Source organism: Somniosus microcephalus, chromosome 16, assembly GCF_052327205.1.
Source record: "Somniosus microcephalus isolate GS21.2 chromosome 16, FLI_Smic_1.0, whole genome shotgun sequence".
In the NCBI taxonomy this organism is placed as follows: domain Eukaryota; kingdom Metazoa; phylum Chordata; class Chondrichthyes; order Squaliformes; family Somniosidae; genus Somniosus; species Somniosus microcephalus.
Window position 1 is genome coordinate 78,820,330 of NC_141002.1, and position 16,202 is coordinate 78,836,531.

The window sequence follows — 16,202 nt, forward strand, 5'->3', positions numbered from 1 at the left end:
CAACAGTAACTTTCAAAAGGGAATTGAATATATACTTCAAAAGGAAAAATTTGCAGGGCTTATAGGGAAAGTGCAGGGGAGTGAGACTAATTGGATAGCTCTTTCAAAGAGCTAGCACAGGCATGGTGGGCTGAATGGCCTCCTTCCGTGTTGTGTGATTCTATGATTTGATTGAGCAAGAGCTTGTTGTCCTGTTTTCCGAAATGGCCTGGTAGTGACCACAATTTTGTTTATAGTTTTGAACAACCAGAAAGTGGGAAAGTCATAGCAATTTCTGCTGTGTGCGCAAGAGAAACAGGGTGCTGGTTCAGTCAGCCATTTCACATGTTAATTCGTAGACTAATATGTTCTTTCTCTTGCTTGGTAAGTAAGAAGCTATGTGACTAATCAGTTGTGAAACAACATGTGGCTATATTTTGCTGTCGCAAACCATTTCAAAACAGAGTTCTGAAAAAATGTACAGTAAAACATTTTTAAGATCAAAACACTTCACACACTGATCACTGAACAAAGTGCAAAACAGTTGACATTTTCCTTACAAAATTTCAGGATAAAACACATCCATGGATATACAATAAATTATTGTGCCAGACAATACACATCAAACTACAAATTCTAGACAGACAAGTAATATGTTGTTACAAATGTAATTAAATAAGCCTCTAGGGCTTAATTCCCCCCTCCCTCCCCCTTTTATTGGCACTAGCACTATTTGTATGGTGCAATTAAGCGAGGGTTGCACTATGGTGCAGACATGTGACTTTTCATAGACATACATACGAACATGTGACACGAGTTGCAGCATCTCATCTTGTCGGCCATTTTAACGATTGTCCTGGGAGGAGAAGGTACAAAGTGCACCCAAGTGCCTACTCCTCCTATAATGGTATGAAATATAATCTATCCAAAAATGAATTTATATCAATGTCTACACTTATATCTTTGTGGGAGCAAGAGGCCAACTGGAGAAATACTGATTGCATAAGAGAAAAACAGCTTTCCATCTCCCATCTTAACACTACCATCTAAGAAGAGAAAAGTTTGATGGCTTGGTACTTCCAAGTATCATTCTGCAACTGTTGATTGACAGTTCCCAAATTTATACTGCTAGCTGGCACTAGAAAGGGAGGGGAAAATTGAGACCATAGCTCGATAATAGTTTTGTGCTATCAGCAGGTGTAAAACCTCTTTGCACCAGCAAACATAGATTTGCACTATTGCATCAGGGGGAAGTTCAGGACCTAGTTTTGCAAACTTTAAACAGTTTGTTTCCGTGGAATTTCTGATATTTACCTTGGTATTTGTAAACTTTAAATAGGTTGACCCCACACAAATTTAATCCCTCATCACATTGTACAATACCGAGGATTTTCCATTGGTACCATTTGCTAAATTTAATGCTTTGTTCAGTTCATTAACATTGAAAGCATTAAGTCTCATTTTTAGAGAGTAATTAAACAAAAGCCTTCACCTAATTCCCATTACATTGAAACAACATTTGTGGCTTTTCACATGCCCATTGTTTTGAATTGATTTGTAATGACTTCCATTGCAATATCCACATCATCAAGGAGCAAGGAGTCCGAAATAGAGGTGCACATTATAGATATATAAATAATCTTTTCTGTTGTAGGAAAGTCCTCTTGCAACATCAGGGTATCTTTCTGGGTGGTAACTAGGGAGAATCAGATAGTCAATATGCAAGCAAATGGCCCCATTCACATGTGACAGTGCCCTAAAATAGGTTGAACCTCCTGTAAGGATTTTTAAAGCAAAATTGCAAGGGTAGAAAGTAATGGTATTTGGTAAGCCTTTATCTTCAACCCTAAATGGCTGTACTCTCTTTATGACCTTATATTCTCTCTTCTGGAAACAAACCTCAAAATGAAAATAACGTGATTCATTTGCAATACATTAATGAAAACCTCCAATAAATAGTTTTCGTCAATTTTTAATTTCAGGTTGAATGTCAGTTATTCCCTTCAAGAGAACAAGAATCTGCCTGGTCCAGAAGTATTTTGGAAGAGCAAGCCCTAGATTTTAAAATGGTTTTTGGCTTAGAACTGTTCAACGAATGTAACCACAGAATTTTAGTTTCTTGCCATTGTATTGGATATCACAGTAGGTTTGTCTTATGGGATAGTGTGCAGTCGAACACTGCTTATCAAGACTATGGTGTGCTGCAGTTATTCAGTCAAGTTGCTTTTATAAGGAGACAAGTGGGAAAATCTGTACTATATTTTTAACTTTAGTTATGAAATTGGTCCATAAGACGTATACTTTGCCAATAAAGTATTATAATTCAATCAAGAAATGGCTGTTAAGATTTTACAGATCTAATTGATATTCTGTTATACATTTAAAGCAAAACACCAGCAGCTGAAGGAAACATAAATACAATGGTGCAGACAATGTGCTCTCTTTTATAAGTTGGATTACATTGATTGGATTGCCATTACAATTGTAAATCTCTTTTGGGACAATCAAAATAGCAGGACAAGATGGCAGAAGAAACAGATTAACAAAAAACATGGCTCTGAATTCACAATGTGGGACAATAGCATCTGAATGCTCAATAATTCACCTGAAATTCCTCCCTCTGCTACTTTAGCAGAGGCATTAACCTATTTATTTTATTTGGCAAAAGCCTCCACTAAAATAGCATAGACAGAAAATCCCGATGAACAGATTAAACATTTGCATGCTGGTATCCCACAGCATAATTTCATGATCTATTTGTTTAGGGTAAAATGCTAAGAATTATATTGGACCTGTCAGAGTCTGACTACCTTAGATCTTGAACCTCACTTTTCTTATCTTCTTCCATTGAAAATATTCCTGATCAGTGGTCCAAGTCTACTGCTAATTCTCTCCCTATTAACTTTTTGGAATTTTTTTTTAGAAAATAAGGTACTTCAAATGCAAACCATTTATTTTGATAGGATACATGACATGACAATTTTTCAGCAGCTGCCTTGATGTTGTTTTCAGATTTACAAAACCTTTTGCATCTATTCCCATGAGATAACCTTGAATATTCTAATTTGATGGCTGACTGGTCCAAATACTGATACTCCTGATAATCAGCCATTCCTTTTGGTTTTCTGTTACCAGTATTCGAATGCAGTGAATGTCAAATTCAACCTTGTGACCAATATCCTTAACCTCAATATTTCCATGTTGAAATTCCCCTAGTTTGGTATAGCTGGAGCACTGCTTTCCCTTTTTCACTACGAGCACATTTTGACCAACCTCTAATGTTCCATGATGCAAAATATCGTTTTGTCTATCATCTGTCCCCGTTTGGATTCTCAGTTTATCAATTTTAGCAGGCTTGTCGAGCACAATAACGAAGTAATCTCCAGCTGAAGTAGATTTTCCCCAGAAGTATTCGTCTACGCTGCTGTAGGCTTTACTAGGGTCATAGTGTTCAAACACATTCATGTTTGTATAAAGAGTTGCAGGGGGATTGTCAGGAATATCAAAGGAATCTTCTTCAAAATCATCATCCTTGAGTTTATTTTCCGTTCCTCTGAACGAAGAATAATATCCCATGTGCTGAAACAAAGAAGGCTTGAATCGTATGAGATCCTTCTGGGCAAGCAGTCCTTGGAAATGAATTAGTAACCAATCACATGGCATTTCCTGATAAAACATTAATAAAAATTGTGCCAGTCTTGGGAGATCGTGTGAATGGTAAAGCTTTCCAATATATCCCAACTTTGAAAACTCTAGTGTCACCCAATAGGAGCCTTCTCTTGAGGTAATTACTTTTTTAATGGCAGATAGGAAGTTTCTAGAGCAGTGAACGTCGTCTTCTAACATTACGTAATAATCCGATAAATTGGCACAGAAATTCAGTAGCAAAGCATAATCTACATTCTGTTTTGATCTAAATCTCACACGATCTTCTGGGTCATTGTAGTTTCTTTTGAGACCATCTAAACTTGGGTAATACTCTTCAAGAGTATGGATGACCATCAATCGACCGGAAATGATGTGATGGGCAAATTTTCTGGAGACATCTTGGACAACACTTTCACACCATGAGAGGTCAAAGTCTGCTAAGTGTACAATAACTACAATTTCATTCAGCTCTTCATAGCTGGATTGGTCAAAAATAGATTTAATTGTTTCTAGTAGGTAGTTACCTCTTTTCCTTTTCACAGATGATAGTCCTATTGTTAAATATTCTGCACAAAAACATTAGAAAAAAGGTTACTGCTGAATCGCAGGTTACTTTAACTGTTTAGACAAGGATACTTTTTGATGATTGATTTAAATTACTTTTAGTAAAATCATTATATACATAATAGAATCAAACTCACTTTTTCTAGGTATAGGGAAACCTGCAAGATAACGGTAGGTGACATTTATTGCTCCTGAAAAGTTAGTTAAATCTTTGAATGTATGGACATATTTTTCTGAGTTAAGTTGATGTGAAGTTATTTCTCTTGCCAGTCGCCGCTCTCCTTCCTGAATAATAAGAAAGATAATTGTAATTTCAGTGTAACAGATAATGCATGCATAAAAGTTATCATGTATTTTTCACTATGGTCAAAAGCTCTAGGGCTAGATTTTCAGTATAGACAGTTTTGGGGCGCTAACCTTAGCGCCCGCCCGAAGTTAGCGCCCGCCCCAAAGTAGCGCCCCGTTGCCGGAAATTCAGTGGCTTCGCCCTAAGAGAGTGGTGGAGCGCTAAAAGAGGCGTTCCACTCCTACCTTTAGGCGCTAAGCCGGCGGTCCAGAGGGATAGCGCCCAGGCGGGGCGCAGCACGGGTGCGGTCATTTTTGCACTGACAGCAGACCCCGTGGTGCCGACCAGCTCTTAAAGGGGGAAGGGACGAATTGGTCTGCTGCCACGCCCTGCACACTGCAGCCTTGCAAAGAGGCCTCAACACTGCTGCTCAGCCCCAGGGAGTCATGGCAACGCCAGAGAAGGCCCGTCAGCGTGCCCTGCGCTTCTCAGAGGGTGATCTGGACATAATGGTCACAGCTCTGGAGGTGAGGCGCAAGATCTTGTTTCCAGAGAGTGGGAGGAATCCAACCCACCATGACTACACCAAAGCCTGGAAGCTGATCGCCCAGAGGGTGACGTTCACCGGCGAGGCCCCCAGGACCCACAAACAATGCCGTAAGAAATACAACGATCTGACCAGGATTGTGAAGGTGAGTAGCCTTTCCAGTCTCCTCCTCATTCTTGCATGTACACCTGACATGATGGGCAAAGGGACCTGAAAGTCCTATTGGCCAGCCCTCAGCCAGCAGCATTGGGACAGTCATGAGCATCAAATGGCCATTCGGCACTCTACACTTTGGCCAAGCTATTCCACCATGGGAGGCAGTGCACACTACATCAGGGCTTCACTCTGTCCAAGCTATTCCACCATGGGAGGCAGTGCACACTACATCAGGGCTTCACTCTGTCCAAGCTATTCCACCATGGGAGGCAGTGCACACTACATCAGGGCTTCACTGCGCACTTACAGCCCGTCCTTTCTCTTGCAGGCTAAAGTAGCGTTTAATCACCAGGCCCGTGCCAGGGGTGGCCGCGCCAAGCTGCAGAAGCTCACTCGGCTGGAGGAGCGCGTGTGTGTGCTCATGGGAGCCCGTGTGATTGTCCCCACAGCGTGCGGTGTATCCGACCCTCCACTGCCCGGCAATGGTAAGGACCTCGCCTTTTGGCCCTCTCGCGTCGCACTGGCCCATCCGAGCTACCTCCTTTGCCACTGTCCCACCAATGCGCTGAATCCCACCAGTCCTAACTCCCTCGCTGACGCCGTCTCCTCACTCTGAAGCTACTCTTGTGCATTCCTGCTTTCAGCTGGTGACGACCAGGACCCTGAAGCTGCCAGTGACAGCACCTCCGACCAGGAGGAGGAGGAGGAGCAAGCCGGACCTTCGGGGGAACAGTCACGTCCCGCAGGAGAGGAGCAAATGCTTGACACCTCCTCACTGGACGAGTGCCTGGAGGAACTGTCGCAGGGCAATGCAGCTTCTGGGACCAGTGGCGTCCAGCCACCCAGCAGCCGTGCGCGTGGCCCGCGGCCTTCCCCCCAAAGGGGGGAAGGATCAGAGGGGAGTGCTGCTGCTCGGCACACTCGCCGTCACCAACGCGGCAAGGGTCCCCTAGTTCGGCCCCCTCCTCCCCAGCGGGAGAGTCGCGACTCCAGTCCGGACACCTTCACTTCGGAGGAGGTGCGGAAGCTGGATAAGATGGCCGACGACTCGGACCGGCGCCACACGGAGCTCATGAGCGTGGTGGGGCGCATGCCTGAGGCCATCGAGTCGCTGGCGACCAGTGTGCGCGAGTTCGGGGCAGCAACTGCCGCGACTGGCCGCATGCTGACTGATGCCGTCAAGACCCTGGCGGATGTGATGCGCGCGCACACCAGGACCACAGGGCCACTCACTGCTGCCACACGCGCTGTCTCAGGCAGGCATCGCCAGGGCAGGCGCCGCGCTGGACCATCCCAGCAAGCCGCCCGTCGGCTGATTGCTGCGGATCCTGCAGTGCGGGCCCGGCCGAGTGCCACCGCGCCACAGCACCAGCCAGCGCATCCCAGACGCCAGCTGGCCCACATTGCGCCATCCGTCGCCACCATTCCCCCTCTGGGGCGTCAACGGCAAGCGGCTGCAGCTGATGGTGGCCAGGCTCAGGTGCGCCACTCAGCAGACGGCCCCTCGAGGCCCAAACGCCGTGTAGGCCGCCCCCCAGCGGCATCTGGCGGAAGGGCATCTGAGCCTCAGGCGCCTTCCCCCAGCCTCGCAGCAGCCACTGGGCAGAGCTTGCGAAGGAGCAGCAGGCAGGGCAGGGGAGGCAAAATGCTGGCCAAGGTCTCGCCCTCGCGGGCCACTCAGTAGAGGGTGTGGGCAGCTTTCCTTTAATATGGCGGTGGCCATCTTTATTTTGCCCATGGTTGTGCTTTTGGAGGGCTTATTTTTTGCGTTAGGCTGACGTTGAGGCCCGGTTTGAATAAAGGTGGAGTGGCTCCTCCCCAGTTTGTGCGAGTGAGTCATTTGTTGGGCTTTTTGTGGGGCCCGTTTATTGTTTTTGGGGATTCATGTGGGAAGGGCTTTTCATTTTTGTGCAATAAAAAATTATCTTTATTCATGCAGTCTCCATGGTTGTTCTTCTTAGTGTTTGTTGGCTTCGCCGGCTGAGGGCTTGCGGAGCGGCTGCATTCATCTTGCCTCATGGCCCCTGGCCATTCCCTGACAGGGGGCTTAGAAGTACCGTGTAATAAGGTGGCGTCGTGCGGCCCTTGGCCCTGGTCGCTCCCTCCTGGGAACGTACTCCTGCTCCTCCTCCTCCTCCTCATGCTCCTCCTGCTCCTCCTCCTGAGGTGCTGGTCCAACGTCAGGTGGCAGTGCCTGAGTCCTGCGGATAGCCAGGTTGTGTAGCATGCAGCAAACCACCACAAATTGGGAGACCCGGTCCGGCGAATACTGGAGAGCTCCTCCGGAGCGATCAAGGCAGCGGAACCGCTGCTTGAGGACCCCAATAGTTAGCTCGATGATGTTGCGGGTGGTTTGATGGCTCTCGTTGTAGGCCTCTTCAGCAGCGGTCCTGGGCGCGCGGAGCGGGGTCATGAGCCAGGTGCACAAAGGATAGCCTTTGTCCCCGATGAGCCATCCTCTTGGGGAAGGCTGTGCCTGGAACATGTCATGCACAGTACTCTGCCGCAGGATAAAGGCATCGTGGCTGCTGCCTGGGAAGCTGGCATTGACTGCCATGATGCGCTGCTTGTGGTCACATACCAGCTGCACATTCAGAGAATGGTAGCCCTTCCTGTTGCGATACTGCTCGCCATGCTCCAGAGGGGCCCGCAAAGCCACATGCGTACAGTCAATGGCGCCCTGCACCAAGGGGAATTCCCCGAGTCTGGCAAATCCCAATGCGCGCTGATGCTGGCTCTCGAGGGCCATGGGGAAGGAGATGAATTGGCTTCTCCTTCTGAACAGTGCTTCGGTCACGTGGCGGATGCAGCGATGCGCGCCATACTGGGAGATGTTTGCTATGTCCCCAGCAGCGTATTGGAAGGAGCCGGTGGCATAGAAGTTCAATGCCACCGTCACCTTCACTTCCACCGACAGAGACGTCCTGCACCTGAGCTTTGGCCGCAGATCTCGGCGAAGCAGGTGGCAGATCTCTGCAATCACCTCCTTTCGGAATCGGAGCCTTCTAACACATCGCGCGGCACTCATGTTTAGGTAGGAGCGCTGCTGGCGGTATAGCCTGACTGGGTAAGGCCTACGTGGCCGACGCCTGTAGCCCCCTCTGCCTCTAGCCAGGGCTGCCCCTCTCACAATGCGTCTGCGAGCCCTACGGACATGGCGCTGCAGCTGCGCGTTGGCACCCCATGCAGCCCCCATCAAATCCTGGCAAACAGTCTAATTTCCAAATGGCCACTTGCAGCGCTATTGCCTGAGTCCAAAAATACCTGCCTCTTGCTGCTTGAAACCAGTTAGCTATCCTCCTTGTTGTGTCTCCAGAAATGCGTTGCACAAGACTGTTTTCTGAAAAAAGGATGGCCTTTATACTGGAGAGGACATTCCCTTTAATTAGCGCCCCCCGGGGCCCGCGCTGGTTGTGTTGCGTTCCTTTTTCCAAACGCTCCGGCCGCCCGCCGCACAATGGGGCGGTCCGACTGAAGTTTGCAATCGGGGCGGCCAAAGGGCGTTGCACGAGGATGTGACGTCATTTTCTGCGCGCGCATCCGGGCGGCCGCTAAACTTTGCGCCGGCGCTAACGGGCAACTTAATTTGGGGCGGGGCGCAAACTGCACTGCGCCCGGGCGCTACACGCATAGCGCCCGGAAATCACTTCTCTTAAGGCGCTAACTGCTGGCGCAAGCTACTGAAAATCTAGCCCCTAGAATCTTATACATCTCTTATTGTACCTTAGTTTACTGTTCCATGTCCAGTAGTGCAGTTTCTAAACATGGTCTTACTCAAAATATACCTGGAATACTTTCAGAGTTTCTGCCCAAATGCAAAAACAAGTTTGCAACTCTAGAGCAAGTCTGAACACTTCACACTGGTGCATTAACATTGGGTCTGGCATCAACTGGTGTGATATGAGTGTCAGCATAACGTCCACGGCCTGAACTGTCCTCTGATTGGCAGGTTTGTGGTGGAGTGGCACCCGCCAATGTGAAATCACCCTTAACCCATCGCAATTTCCCCCCAGAACCCCGATGACCCATGCAGGGCAGTTTGGAGACCTGGAAACTACCCTTCGTTGGTTTACCAATTCTGGGAGCAAGGAGAATACAGTTCTGCTGCAGCCTTTATAAGCCAGTTAAAGGGCATAATCACTTCTCAGCAGGCTGGCAGTAGGAGCAGCATCCTGGGGGTGGGGGGTGGGTGGTGGCCGTAGCTGCAAGGGCCCCCAGATTGTCTGCTGAGATAATGGAGGTGCTGCTGATAGAAGTGAGATCCAGGTGGGGATCATCTGATGGGCACTGAAAGCAGGAGAGTGTTGCAGGCTGTCTAGAGGGAGGTGACAGAGGTAGTCAGTGCAACCTCCAACACCATATGGACTGCCACACAGTGCAGAAAGAGGGTCAATGACCTTACAAGGGAGCCAAGGTAAATCAAGGCTCTGATGCTAATATACATCCTCCACCACTCATACAGCTTCTCCACCTCCTTATCTATCATACTCTTTCTTTCATAGCATCAGGTAAGCTCACTTCTGCTAAGGGCAACCTCTTCAAACACTCGAGCACCTGTTTATTCATAACCACACTCTCAACTCACTTTGCCTGTCACTAGGACTTCTGCCAATCTTCAAGGACACTTTTAAAGGAACAAGACACCTTCACCTCTCCTCATCATGGCATGCCTGACCTCATACGGGGCAAAGCTCCATAACACACAGGGCTATAACATTTTCTTCTCACTTGTTCAAAGGAAAAATAGGTGTACAGAATGGCAACTGAGCGATGGCCACCATCACAGGAAACTCTCAAGGGCTAGAAATTCGTTATAGCCCAGGAATAGGTGGTATCATTAGAAAAGTTGGAGAATTAGTGCCAGGCACTAATGCTTTAGACTGCATGCAAAATATGTGCTCACTGCTCAAAGAAATGATTGGAGTCCTTATTCAAGTCTTTAAGCCCAAGCTCATTGGTGTTACACTCAAAGGGTGGACCAATATCAGATACAGTCTAATCGTAAGTCATGATTGCCACAGGCTTTTTTCAGTACTTAAAGGGGAGGTTCATTGATGCTGCAGAACCTCATTCTCAGCATTGCTGGCTGTACAGCTGCCTCAGCAAGCAGCAGCAGGTCATGGAGAAGGAGCCGGAGGACGGAAGCAGCTGTACTCATGGCAGATCCATGCCCCAGGGAGAGAGCCTGCAGATTCTGTGATAAAGCAGTGGAGGCAGTGCTGTTCGCTGTGGAGAGATGGAGGGCAGTGCTCTACCCGGTAAGTGACAGGAGGCCCTCAACACAAGTCTGGCGAACCATGTAGAGGGAGGTAGCGCAGCACGTCTCGGGCAGCACTGTGGTCCCCCAGGTCCCACACACATTGCAGGAAGAAATTTATTGACCTCCTTCGGGTGATCAGGGTGAGTGAATGCTTCAACAAATGCTACATACCAGCATCTGAACCACAGTCTTCAGACACTGCTCAAAGCACCACACTCCCAGCACTCACCCACCAACAATCTATACCTACCAACACTCACACCCACATCTCACACCTTGCACACAATGACAGCTATTCAACTATGGCAGGCACATCACCCAAACACATTGCTCTACACTCACTCACACACTTTCCTTTCTCTTGCAGGCCAAGATGGCGCACAACAAGAGGGAGCAGGGGCACACAGGCGGGGGACAAGCTCACAACCAACTACTGTCAGTGCTGGAGAATCGAGTGCTGCAGAATATTGGGTGCCAGGTGGTGGGCACCATCATCACTGATGACATTGACCCCCCTTGCGGACAACAATGGTATGTTCATCCCTACTCCTTCTGCTCACATCCCACTTGCCCCTCACCCCACAAGCGTTTCGCACTTTCCAGCTAATCATGCTGTATGCATGCATTTCTCCCTTCCTGCCCCCCTCCCCTCACCTTAACCTGACCCTTGTGCCTTTATGCTTTCAGATAATCAGCAAGCACCTGAGCAGCCTGTCTCTGAGGGTACCATAGAGACCGAGGCAGAAGAAGAGGAGGACAAAGAACACACCGCGTCACTGCATGTCTCACCCGCAGGCACCAGCTTAGATACTGGCACTACACGTTCATTAGAAGCTAGTAAAGTAGTGGGATCTGCACAGGGTGAGGCACCTGGGATGAGTGGGCTGCAGCAAGATCAGGAGGAAAGGATAGCTCAGGGGCCAGCTCCCTGGAGGGCGAGTTCACGTGCGAGTTCTACTGCACAGGACTCAGATGAGAACCTCGATGGCAAGGCGTTTAGAAGAAGGGTGATGGGCATGCACAGGGAGATGATAGGTGCAATGGCAAGGGTGCCCGAGAGCCTCTCAGCAATGATAAGGAACATGGAGGAGTCCACCTACAACATTGCACAAGGCTCTGCGCACACCATGGAGCCCATCATTTCCAGTCTGCAAAGGATGGTAGACTCCCATAGAGACCGTGGCGACCCAGACCTGATGCCGCATGTGATGAGCAATCTGGCAGCTTCCATTGCAGCACAGGTGGAAGCGACGCAATGTCTTAGTGTAATAATGCAGTCTATGCTTGGTGGCATCCAATCTCAGTCTGCTCTCATGCAGTCTCAGCTTGATGCCACGCAAGCTCTGACTGCTGCCATCATGGTTGGGCCTACCACTGTTGACCAGGGCTTTCACGGTGTTGCAGCAGGCCAGCAATCTGTGCTCTAACAGATTGCTAGGGAGGCTGAGGTGCTGCCCCGGGGGAGTGGAAGTGGGTCAGTGGAGCAGGAACCTGCTGTCCTCTCTCAGGATGACAGCATTCCTGTTCCCACCACTGCCACTCCGCCATTGCCCTTGTTGCTGCCTGTCCTCCAGCCAGCCTAGACTGCTGCCACCCATGCTGAGGTGGTGCAGTGTACAGCCGGGCCTTCCAGGCCCAGAGCTGGTCAAGGGCGTCCTGCAAGGCCATCTGAAGTCTCCCGCGTGGACACTCAGCAGCCTTCCACCAGCCACTGGGCCAACACTTCGTAGGAGCACTAGAGTAGGCAAAGGCACAGTAACGACAGACACTAAGAGATTGCACAGGGTGAATAGTTAGTATTTTTGTTCTAAATATGTCATAGAGTCACTGATTTTTGATAAATTTATTAATTCAGTTTGGATTCTTTTATCGTGTGTCTCTTTCAGCTTTGCACTGTGATATGGCCTGCGGCAGGGATGGAATGATGGGGATGTGGTGAACAATGGGGATCTGGGGTTTAATTCATTGGAGCCGCAGTCTGATGAGGTGGTCACGGACCGCCCTCCTGGAAGGCTGATTGAGTGGCTGCCTCCTCCCTCACTCCTGTTCCTCCTCCTCCTTGTCCTCCTTATCTTCCTCTTCCTCCTCATCCTCCTCCACCTCTCCCCCTACCTCCTACTGAGGTGGTCCCAAAATCCCTGGTGGCAATGGCTGGGCCCTCATGATGGCCAAGTTGTGGAGCATGCAGCAGACCACGATGAAATGGAACACCCGCTCCGACGAGTACTGGAGGGCTCCTCCCAAGCGATCAAGGCAGCGGAACTGTTGCTTCAGCACCCCGATGGTCTGCTCAATGATGTTCCTGGTGGCAGCATGGCTCTCATTATATGAGTGCTGGGCAGGAGTGTTGGGGTTGCGGAGGGGGGTCATGAGCCAGGTGGAGAGCGGATCGCCCTATTCTCTGAGCAGCCAGCCGCGAGCTTGATATGGTGGCTGGAAGAGTGCTGGCACACTGGTCTGGCGCAGGATGAAGGCATCGTGCATGCTGCCAGGATGGTGGGCATTGACATTGAGGATGCGCTGTCTGTGGTTGTACACCAACTGCACATTAAGTGAGTGGTAGCCTTTGTGGTTACAGAAGATCTCAGGATTGTTATGAGCTGCCCGCAAAGCCATGTGGGTGCAGTCAATGGCGCCCTGCACCGTTGGGAATCCTGCTATCTTGGTAAAGCCACATGCACGCTCGTCCTGTTTCCCTCTGGTGATGGGGAAGGAAATATAGACCCTTCTCCTACCATGGAGAGCCTCTGTGACCTTCCGGATGCAGCGATGGATGGCGAACTGGGAGATGTTAGCTATGTCTCCTGTTGTAGACTGGAAAGATCTGCTGGTGAAGAAATTGAGGGCGACGGTGACCTTGACTGCCACTGAGAGAGCTGTAGTTGCCCTGATCTGAGGCTCGAGGTCTGGTTGCAGGAGGTGGCAGAGTTCTGTGACCACCTCCTTGGTGAAATGGAGCCTTTACTTAATTGGAGGTAGAAGAAGTGCTCTCGGAATACCCTTGGCGGGTAAGGCCTGCTTTTGAGAGCCCTGATGGCCCTCCTCCTCCCTCTGGGCACATGTTCCAGTCTTTCTTGCTGCCTCTGCTCCCTCCACTGTAGATCCTGGAGAGTGAGGTGGCATGCCAGTACAGTCCCCATTAATGTTACCAAGTGTAGCAGTTTAATTTTTTTAAGAATAAACATAGCTACTTTTTAGTTGCCACAACACACCTGATACAAAATAACCTTGAAAGTACTGAATGAAACTGCTGGACTATGTGAAACTGACAAGAAAACATTGAAACTCCACTAACCTACAGCTGCGACTCATTACTGATGATCCCTTTAAATAACGTCCCTGGAGCCGGCTTCATGCTGCTTCACACCAGGTCTCCCTGTCGCTGTTTACTCCAGGTGCTAAGGTAGGTCGTGGCAATCAATTTTGCAGATTGGGTGGTCAGTGCGCATTGCACACTCACTGACACCACAATCCACCTGGCGTTGAGGCTCCTGGTGATAACAGTTAGTGGCGGCACTACGGGGGGTGGGGGGGGGGCGGCAGGATTTAGCATGTGGCGTACGATTCGCCTCGCCTTGACCTAGCGGTAATGCTCTAACGCCCCGTTAGTGTCATCTGCTGCCACTAATGGGAGGCACTAAGGTACCGAATTACCCCCCCCAGAGTCTGCAGGAAATGATGCCGTTCGATTTACCACAGAAACCACAGAAACCCCACAGTGCAGATAGAGGCCATTTTGGCCCATCGAGCCTGCACCGACACATATCCCACCCGATCCCCGTAACCCCCACACCAACACATATCCCACTCTATATCCGTAACCCCACATATTTAATCCCCCTAACACTAAGGGTCAATTTATCATAGCCAATCAACCTAACCCGCACATCTTTGGACTGTGGAAGGAAACCGGAGCACCCGGAGGAAACCCACGCAAACACGGGGAGAATGTACAAACTCCACACAGTCACCCGAGGTCAGATTCGAACCCGGGTCCCTGGCGCTGTGAGGCAACAGTGCTAACCACTATGCCACCGTGCTGCCCCTGATTTAGTAAGCAGATGTACAGGATAGGATGAGATTGGAGGCAAGTAGGCAAAAGAAGGCTGGTAGAGGTTGGACAAGACTCATTGGGTTGATTTTGGCTTTTGAGTGAAGAGGCCTGCACGTGGCTAAGAGGGGGCCACGGTTTTGAGGCATTGACCTCATTAACAGTGGCCTGGAAAGCTGCGGGATGCTAAACGGCCATCCTGAGCTTGAGGCCTCCCAGCATCGGGCATCGCCAGCTGCCAGCAAGGTAAGTGCATATGGGGAGGTCACAATCACCGAGGCTGTAGGTCACAGGCCAACAGTGACCCAGATTATTTTTGTGGGGCCCTGAAGATCACTGCTGCATTGGCTTTGACTGGGCAACTTCAGCCCCATCACCCGTCAACTGGTTGAAGTGTGCACCCCGCGCATTTTGACCAGTGCCAACCTAAAATGGCAATTGGGATCCGAGGACCTATCGGCTGAGACAGGCGGGCGCTTTGGTGCAATATATACCTGGGTAAGAGACTGATCTGGGTGGGTAGGATTAAACTTAAGGTGCAATATCCTCCAGATTGCCCCTAGATTTTCTTAAAATACACTGTTATCAAAATTACCCAACAATTTCACCTAAAATTAAGGCAATATTTGTCTAGCCAAGATTAACATATGCTTAAAGATAAATATTTATGCTGTAGAACTTGTTCAGTGGTTAAGGTCTTAATGGAATTAAATAATTAATTTACTTAGAAACATAGTCATTTAAAATTACTGTGATCAAAGGGTAAGTCTTGTCATTGCCATTTACATTTCTTACCATTACATATCTGTCCTCTTCCATGTACAGATTCAGGCAAAGGAGACAAATTGCAAGGACAGCCAGCACTGGAATAGTTGAGCGCTTCCGGAAGCATCTCATTTTCTCTGCACATTTCCAATATAGTCTCATGATAAACCTAACTGTGAAGCTTCCTGCAAAAGTAAAAGAAAAAAAGTTCAAAAACTTCACCTGTCCTACAGCACACACACACACGCACGCCTTTTTTAACAAGAATATTTTACTCCTTTTTGAAACATTGCTTAATTTCTGCAACAACTTCCAGTTTTGCATTCAGGTGAAAAATGTTCATACAGATGTTCGGGATCTCACCTCTGGCATTAATGCAGTGAATAAAATTTAAGCTGATAAAGACTGCAGTGACATTTCAACAACATATTCAGATTTTTCTCTTTTTCAAGAAAACACAATTTCACTTTTATGTTCAGTTGCAGTCAACACTGTGTTTTGCAGCTTATTTTAACACAATACTTGACAGGACAAGTGACCTGATTTGATCCCCTTATTATTCCATTGTAAAGCACCTTGGGACATCTTGTATGTTAAAGGTGAGCTATCAATACAAGTTACTGTTGTATGCTCTAAGCCACGTTTTTACCTGGATAGTTCAATTTGTGAAAAAAAAGGAAGAGGAAAGCTTTTGAAAAGAAAGGCACACAATTGCCTATATTGCTGTTCTCTCTCCTCTTCTGCATTTGCCTCTCTTTTTCTCCTTCATCCTTTTTTCTTTCTCAATCCTCTTCTACTTTCGCTGTCTTTTTTCATTTTTACACTAATTTTGAGTGGGAGGTGGTATGGTGTGGCAGGGAAAAGAGCCACCAATGGTGGGAACCATGCTTTGCCAATGGCTGTCAAAGTCGCCACACCCCTTAACTTCTTTGCCACTGGCCCCTTG

At 48.5% G+C, this 16,202-nt stretch overlaps 1 protein-coding gene across 1 annotated transcript; it reads right to left on the minus strand.

The window, feature by feature from the left end:
• Nucleotides 1–400: 400 nt before the first annotated feature.
• Nucleotides 401–15,435, minus strand: mgat4c (mgat4 family member C). The gene is made up of 3 exons (XM_086009311.1): nt 15,287–15,435; nt 4,329–4,476; nt 401–4,193 (listed from the first exon to the last, which is right to left on the minus strand). Exons 1-3 carry the CDS (start codon nt 15,416–15,418, stop codon nt 3,040–3,042), a joined length of 1,434 nt encoding a protein of 477 aa, XP_085865437.1. The 5' UTR covers nt 15,419–15,435; the 3' UTR covers nt 401–3,039.
• Between the last annotated feature and the right edge of the window lie 767 nt (nt 15,436–16,202).